At 35.6% G+C, this 10401-nt stretch overlaps 1 protein-coding gene across 1 annotated transcript in view; it reads right to left on the bottom strand.

Annotated features, from left to right (window-relative positions):
- Positions 1-939: 939 nt before the first annotated feature.
- Positions 940-10401, bottom strand: part of LOC122055942 (methionine aminopeptidase 1A-like) — a 30913-nt gene continuing 21451 nt past the window's right edge. Inside the window, exons 8-17 of the mRNA XM_042617638.1 lie at positions 7421-7520; positions 6784-6835; positions 6653-6694; positions 5222-5283; positions 5045-5143; positions 4811-4884; positions 4665-4734; positions 4354-4419; positions 4185-4273; positions 940-1256 (exon numbers count right to left, since the gene is read on the bottom strand). Coding sequence (XP_042473572.1) covers positions 1179-1256; positions 4185-4273; positions 4354-4419; positions 4665-4734; positions 4811-4884; positions 5045-5143; positions 5222-5283; positions 6653-6694; positions 6784-6835; positions 7421-7520 — 732 coding nt within the window. The 3' untranslated portion in view covers positions 940-1178. The remainder of the gene's footprint in view (positions 1257-4184; positions 4274-4353; positions 4420-4664; positions 4735-4810; positions 4885-5044; positions 5144-5221; positions 5284-6652; positions 6695-6783; positions 6836-7420; positions 7521-10401) is intronic.

The raw sequence follows: 10401 nt of genomic DNA, 5'->3' as shown, positions 1-10401 counted from the left end.
TGTTGCATAAAAGACTAACATACAAATGGAATCAATTTACTTGATAAAGTTGGAGTAAATTGTTCTCGTGTAAATTAGCTGCTTTTAGGATGGAACAAGACTAAGTTGAAAGCTATATATATGGGACTTACGTTCATTCTTGACATCTTAAACTCAACTCATTAATGTTCATATCTTTACTTAGAATTTGACAATTGAATCACCATGAAGAAAGTTCAGAGATCCAGCCGGCTTCCGCAAATGGACCGGTGATATGAAGAAAACAGGATAAGTAAATGTAAAAGCTACAGTCACTCTCAAGTGTAGACCATGGCTGTAGCAACTCAACATGATCGGACCTAGCAAATACTTAATTGATCCTTTTTTGTCTTGTACAATGACTGCCCAGTTGAAACTCTTGGGATCTTGTCTCAGCTTCCATTGGATGCAATAGTAGCTGGGGCAGCGTTTGATTGTCAGATTGGAATGTGTAGGTTAATAAAGTGAACAAAATGTATCAACAAAACTTTCCTACAATCGTGATTGTGCAAAGATTGGCTGTCTTCGTTCTGGTGATTTAGCCATTTGGTGACTTTTCAATCTAAAAACTCTGACATCTTGGATATCTATTGATCCTAGAGAGTAGTGACCTTATTGCTAGCCTCGCTCCTTGTTGCATTTGACAGAGCTATTAGCTTTAGCTGAACTCACCAAGTAGCTGCCATGGCATTTCAGGTTCAACTAACTTGAGCAAAGGGATGAGAGGAGGAAGTAAATGGAAAGAAAGGAATAGTAAATTAGGATTTTGTATCTGTCCCTTAATTTTTTTTTCCGATCAGGTTCAAGTTATATCGGTAGTATAAAGACGGAAAAATCCTGGGAAATTATTTAGACATTTAGTGGAAGTACTCAGCCGAATTAGAAACAAACTACGAAGGTAATTCAATTTGAATATCGTCATCAGATACAAAGATAGGCTAATTTCCTTTTTCAATGTGGCAAGCCAAATTAAGACGCAACTAAATATCTCAGCATTTAAAGTTGTACAGAAGTTTCCCTCCGGCGAGGATCACCACCAGTAAATGATAGAAAGCATATGGGGCCGCCATTGTATACATTCGAATAAAGCGCCCTACGTTACCAAATTGAACGACTGACAAAGCTTAATCAAAAACTTGGTCACAAATTGCAAAACAAAATTAGGAGTTCAACCACGGAAAGACATTAGGTGATTGTGGCAACCTTGCAGTTAGAACCTCAACCCCTGTCTCTGTTACCTGCACATGATAATTAACACCTCAAGATGATTCCCAAACAGCATCAACAAATTGAATGATTCAGTCCAAGAAAATTAATTAGATTATCGGAGATGCATGAGGTTGTATTATTGTCATTTCAAAGAAAAGGGGATGTATTCACCATTTCAGAATTTGTATTAATGTTATTTAAGAATTTGTAACCTCTTATAAGAAATGTGCCAATAAAGCTCGTTATATTGTCAACCTGACTGGCATAAGTTGCCCGATAATAGCACCTAGGCTACATCAACTTGAAATTTGGTCTAGCAAACCAATATAAAAAAGGTTGAAAGTGGTCGAATTCATTGCAGACTTGATGTATCAGAAAACTTTACACCCAGAACACTGCTATCAAAAAAGAATCGGCTTCACTTTGTCAGCTAAATAATTATTTATAACAAGTAAAACCCTATCACAAGTTACTCCAAGCGATTTTACCCATTGATCAGCAGTGTAGATTCTAAAAAGAAATCAGAACTATAGTTCATACAAACAAAAACAGAATGCCATGAAAATATGGATGCAATGACTTGGGTGAACTGGAGTAGCTCTGATTAATTTTCAACCAGCAATGGACCTATTCAGTCAACTGAATGAAACAAGCTAATTTGGCACCATTAGCATGTTCTTGCAGTGACAAAAGCTTTAACAGTCTGAAAATTCGAAGCTTCAAAACTTGAGATCATGTGCATTATCATTAATAACAATATCATGAATAGAGTCCTTAATTTCACTGATGTTCAATGGTTGAACCTGACCAAATTTTATCATGTAACAAAAACACAAATTCACATGAGAATCGCAATTGGAAAAGGCAGCTCGACTGGGCAATTTAAATCTTGGGGACAGAGTAGTGCAGCATTTTTGTTGGTTCACTGATTGTGGATCTGGTAAGATGCTTATTTTGTTTTTACCACAACAGTACACCCACACTGGCTTGAAAGAAAGGAATAGAAGAATCTTCCAAAAGCAGTGTTCAGAAAATAGGGGTTAGCTTATCTTATTGTGGTTGATTTTTATGGGACAAAGAAGATTATTGTGTTCTCTTTACATATCATCTATTTATTTATGCAATATACAAAAGCTAAAGGAGTGACCTATTGGTTCACCAAACTTCGACCCAGCGTCAAGCATCTTAAGGAGTCTATGCTTGTTACTTGCTGGCAGTTTTTCCATCATCCAGAACAAATCAAATAAAACCAGTGTAAGGCCATTCACACCACTTTCAAAGGGGATGTCAAACGTTCATGCAGAAATCAGTTTGATAGTTAGCAGCAATTAGACAAAAGCATACTAATAGGGGAAGTTGGCTGGAGTTAGCAGTGTAGATATTCAGAATGCTGAAGCTATATACAACCTTATTGGTGTTAAGCAGTGTTGAAAGAATGCGGAAGTCATTATTAAGTAGGGTTGAAGAATGCTGAAAATAGTTCACAATGCTACAACTATGTAATTTCAGAGCTGATTCAAGGAGATGAAGGCTGAGATTGAACCAATGTAACCTTGCTGATTTTTAGAATTCTGAACAGGAAATCACAAATCTCAGATTCTGAAAAACATTCAAAATGCTAGATTGACCAATGTACTCTTACTGATTTTTCAGAGTTCTGAACTGGAAATCAACAATCTCAGATTCTGATTTTTAGAACCTGTAAACTGAGTTGTAGGTGTCAGGCAGAGCTTGATATTGGAAAATGAATCTTTCTTTTGGAATGGTTTTGGATCTGAAAATTGTGCTTCTGTTAATGGGAGATGATAACTGAATCTGTGAAACTGGTGATGTGTTGAAATTGAATTAACTACTTTTGAATGCACCAAGAAACCTACACCTGAAGACTCAACTCATGTTGGTGCCCTGGAAGATCTAGTAGTAGTTGAAAATTAGACTTAGAACAAAAGATACTTCTCTATCATGAATTATGTATAATATTAAGGAAATAAATATATAATTGGTGTCTTTCCTAATAGCTCTAGTTTTTAAGATAAGTGGTTAACCCTTGAACTTTAATATAGTATTAGAGAACATCCAATGTTAGATTTATGCCAAGTCAAAGTGAAAGGATAATCACACAAGGAGGCCAAGTATCGGTATAGTCACTCACATGTGAAGGGAAAGTATCGAAGGTTAAATATATAATTGCACTTTCCTAAGGGCTCATGCTTTTGAGATAATTGGCTTGCCAATCACTTTTAACAATATAAAACAATATACTGTATAGAATACGTTTACCCACCTCTGTACTCAGATAGGAACTGTGGGGTATCCATTTAGGGTGAATGGGACTGATCAAATGAACCTTTTAGGGATTTCATCTCTACTTATATAAAAGAGTGGGCTGACTGGGAAATTCTACTTTTCTGTAAATTAAAAAATAGTGATAATAACTCACCGTTACAGAAAAACAAAAAAACAAAACAAACTAACTAACTAAAAAGGCAGCATCGTATTACTTGAGCTGCAATGAACGTGAATATCAAGTTCCAGGAAAGAATCATGGACCAAAAACTACAATTGTGCTGTGACATTCACGTAAGTGAGACTCACAACTACATTTGTGCCCTACTTTCCTATGGAAATCTCCATTCCTGACCAAAAACTATTCTGTTAGTATGATGCTTAAGATGATGATAACTAAGCATCTAAACTTTGAAATTTTGAACAAACGAAGTGATTACAACTAACAACCCAAGAATATGTTTATGAATTATTACAGTCGTTATAAATATTTAACTATCAGAGAGCAATCAATTTTTATAGAAGCATAAACAGTTGGCTCCAACAGAAAATTTCTAATTTCCATTTAAAACATTAAATAATATAAAGGTGTTACTCACCAAAAGAGTGTGCTCAAATTGAGCACCTCGTTTACCATCTAAAACATTCAATAATATAAAGGTGCTACTTACCAAAAGAGTGTGCTCAAATTGAGCACTTCGTTTACCATCTGCAGTAACTGCAGTCCATCCATCTGGCCATAACCGATCACGCCAGATTCCTGAAGATAAAAACACTTAAACAATATAAATAAATGGTGATATAAACACAGAAATACTAATCAAATCCAAAAAAAATTACCTGCATTGATCATAGGTTCAATTGTAAATGTCTGCCCAGCTTTCATGATACCAACAGCTTTGTTTCCTATTTCAGGTGTCAAGGCAACAATTGCATCCACAGCAACTTGATAAAAAAGTATTATGGAGTTTTTTAGCTCAGATCTAGATATCTAGTGGGTCATCAACTATCATTGGATATGAGTAGCATAACAAGTCCATGTGCCTCATTCGTAGATGGGATTTTTTTTTTCCTTCTAAACGTAAGATTGGAAACAAAAAACCAAATATAGTAGAATAGATCAATCATCTAAAATTGGTTAGCTAGGATACTCCCATAATGAGGAATATTCGGTGCACAGTGAAACAACTCTCCAATACCATGTCCACAATATGATTTCACCTGCATCAAACAATTATATGCTAAAATAAGTTGATGGCAGCATATATTTAAATTGGAGTGTTGTGAAATAGCATACCACTGCTAGCCCAGACATTGTTGCATGACGATTAATAACTTCACCCACATCACGGAATCGAATGCCAGGTTTAACTGAACTTGATGTAAAATAAGTCAGAATCAACTCAAATTGATGAGAAATTTTAGTAATGGAATAGTCTGCTGGACAGAAAGCATGTACATGATGTAATCTTAAAGAAATCTACTAGCAACTAAGCCATCATCAACTGTCAATGAGTATTAAAAGGATAACCTATAGAAATGGCTTTCTCCAAACATTCATAGGTGCAACGGACAAGATGCCGAGAAGCTTCATCCACTTCTCCAACAAAAAAAGTCTCATTTAGATCACCTATAAAATCAAAACTTGAGACTTATATTTACAGTGTACGCAAGAAGAAAGTTTGGAGTGGATTTAAGGTTGACTCACCATGGACACCTTTATAATATACAGTTACATCAACATTGACAATGTCACCATCCTCGAGCCTCCTATAGAATCACAACTGAGAATCATGTGTGGTTCAAATTGTATGTGCTAAACAAATATATATCTAGTAAAAAAATCAGCTTGAGTAGTAAAAATTTAAGATTAAGTGAACAGACATTACTGGATTACACATTCTCCAATCAATTCATCTTGGAAGAATGTAATCTCTATCTAAAATCAGTGTTACTTACATCAAATTTAGGAGTCCATAAGAACCACCCTTAGTAACAAAAATCAAACAACTGAGCTCAGAGAATTTCCAAGTCAAATGATTGACACAATCCATTATTCCTAATCTCAGCTAAAGGTGTAGCATTCATCAAATTACTCATCTAAAAGAGAACTATTGTTAAGCGTGACTCAAATCTGTCCTACCATTATATATTTAAAGGCCACAACAATCAACCTTTAGAAATGTTGAGCCACAATCTATGCCAAACTATGGATACACAGATTTAGGAGCATACCTGCCAGGAACCAACCATTTGGATCTAGCATATCAGATCTGAATTGAACTGATACCGTTGGATATTTAATCTAGTTTGCTAACTTAAGAACCCTAGGATCTAGGAGGTCAAAGGAAATCAACATGGATTTTATGCTAACAAAATGTACAGTATCTCTGTCCAACACGTGATGTTTGACACAATTGCCCTTTATAATAGTGCAATTGTGCTTTCTGCAGCATCTAACCTAAATGGAATAATAGTAGAGTGGTGAATCCAGATATCAAAATGATCTATAGGGTAACAGTTGGGCTTTTTGTGTTCTGCATTGTGTAATCATTATGTAACTTCTGTACATCTGCATCATTAGTGATCTTCATCTTCATCCTCGCTTGTGATTTTCTCTCCCATCTTTTGAGGTTTCTATATAAGTCCTTGTGTGTTCCTGTACCTTCTCTGTTTTTGCAGTGTTAGGACTTTGGTATGTTATGTTGGTTGTTCTACTACAGGACAGATCAAACCACCAAGGGCAACTTATTTTGGCTTCAAAGCCTTTTTGTCTTGAATTTCCTGACGATTATATTTTAACTACTAAAGTATTACTTTAAACGCCAAGCAACCAAAAGAAATAAGAAAATAGAAAAGGTAATCATTGAGATAATAATGCAAACAAATATCCATGCATATCTCATCATGCAAATCATTTTTCCATTGCATCATCAATGAAGGAAGCTACATTCTATAATATAGCTTGTGGATATTAATAAATTACAAGTTAGTCCCACATCAAATGTTTCAAAAATTTCTTGAACAATAGAAACTAAATGATAGATGTTTTATAAGATTCTTCTTATGAAGAAGTTAACAACGCTACATAATGGAAATCAGATGATTAAGTGAAACAATTGTCAGAAAAAGATTGCACCTTGCGTCCGGAATCCCATGGCAGATGACTTCATTAACAGATCTGTAGATTTTCAAAATGTAGAATGCTACAGTTCAACAAAGACATTTTGGAAACATTCTAATATATGGTGTATTGGAAAAACAACCTACGTGCAGCAAGATTTTGGAAAGAAATGATAATTCAATGGAGACGGATACCCTCCTAGAAAAAGAATAAAAGAAGTTAAAAACCATGTTAATATTATTTTAAACATAATTGAGCAAGTATATCTTTGCATGCAAGAAGCATAAATAATTTATAAGATTAAGTGAATAACTAGAATACATAACAATTACAAGAACTCAGTGTGACTTCAACTTGCATAAATGCCACAGATGCAGCAAACCTAGATGGGAATCAACAATTGGACTTATAAAACAACTCTTCAATGTATTTGGGGAATTACAAGAGAGAAAATAACATAAAAACAGAATCATTGGGTTTGACTTCAGAGACTTAGCTTCTAAAGCAGCACGATCTTAAATTTACACCAATAAGAAGTCAATTGTCTTGATATGCCCTGTTGTGCTTCCTTCCAAATAGGAGCACTCCTATGTGCACAGAAGAGGTGCATACACTTGGCAATAAGTGAATGTGCATGGAACAAAAAGGAAAGCTAATCAATAAGACCATGCCTAAGAATTCCTGAAACAATATTGAACTATTTGCTAATAATATTTACATATAGCACACAATGAAATAGTGAACCCAAAACTTCTCTTCATTTATTGGAAAAAGACACATTACCGGCAGCAATTGTAGCCTGATGAACTACGTCATCAATTTCGTCTGTTGTAATTCCAGGTCGAATTATACGAGCAGCGGCATCTAAAACCTCTCTTGCAATCTGATAATCATAAAGTGACAATAAAAGGACAATAAATGATTCATGTGGACAAACCAACTAAACAAAATAAAAAAAATAGCAATTTACTCAACAGCATAACTTTCCCTAATACCCAAATTATATATCCAAGTTTCATATTTATCAAAACACATACCTAATTCTCATTATACCCCTCCTACACTCCATGTGTGGACTATAATCATCAGCAATCGTCCATCTTGACTCATCAGTTGACTGTTATATATCCAACTGACTGCCCTAGTTGATTAGGGAACTTTCCTCCATCTGTGAACTCTAGTTGACTATGCTAATTGACTACAAAACTTTCTGTCAGACTGTCACAAACCTATCACCGGTAGTTGACTGGTCTTGAACCATCAGCTGACCAACTTAATATCTCAATCTTAATACTTCACTCCATATCTGAGGATATGATTATACTCAGGAAGCTGCAAGGAGTGAAATATTTCTTGGCTTGAAGTGTTTCTGAGGTGCCTAAGGCTATCAACGAGTTTTGACCAAAATTCACTAATGGAATTTCAAAATCTTGAGATTGTCTAAACCAGGAGAATCCTAAGAACCCCTTGGTGGTGTTGGTGAGTATGACAGACCTAACTCCTCTAATGAGCTCATGAGAAACATCTCAAGGTTGTGCCAATTTCAGAAACTCATAGCTCTCTATTTAAGCTGTGAAATTCAAGTATGAGAGCATAGCTCATTCAGGAGGATGCAAGGAGTGAAATGAACTTGATTTGAAGTATGTCTGAGGTGCTTAAGGCTATCAACGCATTTTAACAAGAACTCGGTAATGGACCTTCAATGTTCGGAATTTCAAAATCTTGACATGATCTGAATTAGGGAAGTTCTACGAACTCTTTGGTGGTGTTGGTGAGTGAGTTTGACAGACCTAAGCCCTTTAATGAGTTTGTGTCAAATTGACTCAAGATTGTGAAGATTTTAAAAACCCATAACTCTCAATATAGGTTGTGAAATTTAGATCTAAGGTCATCAGTGAGTTTTAGCCATTAAAAGACTTACAATATCTAGAAGTTCAAAATCTTGACATGGTAGTCTTAGGAACCCTTTAATAGTGTTAGTGAGTGAGTATGATTGCCCTTCGACATGAATTTCACAACCTAGTTAAAGAGCCGCTGGTTTCTGAACCTTGAGATGTTTTATCACGAGCTCATTAGAAGATCTAGGCCTCTCAAACTCACTCACCAACACCAATAAAAGGTTTCTTAGAACTCCCCTAATCGACCATCTCAAGATTTTAAAATTCAGGATATTTTTTTTGCCATCAGTGAGTTTTGACCAAAACTTATTGATGGCCTTAGGCATCTCAGAAACACTTCAAACCAAGCTCATTGCATTCCGTACAACTTCATGACCATGCCCTCAGACATGAATTGGGAGTCATATATAATCATAAATTTTATTTATCTAAATAAAAATATCATTACAACTTATATCGCTATAAACTCTAAGTAAACAAATATCAATAACATATGAATCATTAGATAATTGGTTGATTATCATAAAAATATTTCTAGCTTATATGTTTATAATATACAATTTTGTAGATATTCAAAAAATAAGATCATTTAAAACTCAAAAACATAAGAGAATAGTATAATTGCTTAAAAGGTGCAAAAGGTTAGATTTTTATATATAGAAAAGTTACAATTGAAATAGGTAGGATAGCCTGACTTCATTCTAATGTAATTTCTACTGGTATCACAAATCTTAAATAAACCTTATCACCAAACTCCTTGTATCAAAACAATTTCTTTCCTGCAGAGATGTGGTTTCGTCCTTCTTTTCCTTACCTACCGTCCTCTGCCATGGATGCACCACACTTGACAGAAGCTAGTAATTCTCAGCAATGGGCAAATGGATGTATCAAGACTCAGAGGGCCTACCCATTCTGCGACTGCTAAGACCAACAACAGGATACAGTAGGAAGATGAAGACAATAATACCAAGTAAATTTTTTGCAGATCTTGGCAAGCCACTACAGTGATCAACATTGCCTTTGGATCACTATGACATGGTCTGACATCCTCGCGTGACTTTTGCTAGAGACACTTTGTCAGACTCTAACTTGGAGGAGACCTAACAACAAGATCCCATTCCACTCTCTCGTTAGTGATCGGACCAATCGCTGGTACCACCTCTCTCCAATTGCCAACTCATCAAGGATCTCCTCAAACGCTACCTACTGGGCCTTCTTTACCCATGAGCACTGCTGAGCTCCATCCATGACAATGCTCCAGTTAATGGAAGTATTATGGATCCACCAAAGGCTGGCTACATGTGTGTTCAAACTTCAAAGGATGATTTAGCGTTCATCTGCTTGCTTTCTTCAAGTTAGTGCCACCAAGATAGGCAAAGTCCAGATATAATGGCGCACTCAAGAAGCTTCTTTGCTGGTTGTCACAGAGGACAAAATACCCGACAAGAACAAAAGAAAAGGAAATCATTTGTGAATGGACGATTGGATTTGCTTACTAATGAGGGAATGGGTGGGTGTATGGTCCAATTTATCCATATTAGAGCATAGAGGTAGGGGAAAGGCAGGAAGTTTCCTTCTTAGAAATAAATAGTGGTGATCCATCTTTTCCCATTAATGTCTTAATGTGATTAATGTCTTCCATTCTCTTGCCATTAATCTGAATGTGATTAATGAAACACTCAGATTTTTCATAAAAACATTATACAGTCTACTAGAAAGGGAACTGGCCAACTACAACTAGAAATCAATTGAGCAAGACCATGACCAAGGCATAGAAAACATAACATAAAGTAAATGTCAACTGCCACTTGAACTAGGGCATGTAAAAAAATAAAGAATGCTCGATGAATCTACTACCTTTGAACA

The sequence above is a fragment of the Zingiber officinale genome, chromosome 3B, assembly GCF_018446385.1.
Source record: "Zingiber officinale cultivar Zhangliang chromosome 3B, Zo_v1.1, whole genome shotgun sequence".
Taxonomy (NCBI): Eukaryota; Viridiplantae; Streptophyta; class Magnoliopsida; order Zingiberales; family Zingiberaceae; genus Zingiber; species Zingiber officinale.
The sequence above is the reverse complement of the archived record's forward strand: the minus strand, read 5'-3'. Positions and strand labels throughout refer to the sequence as shown.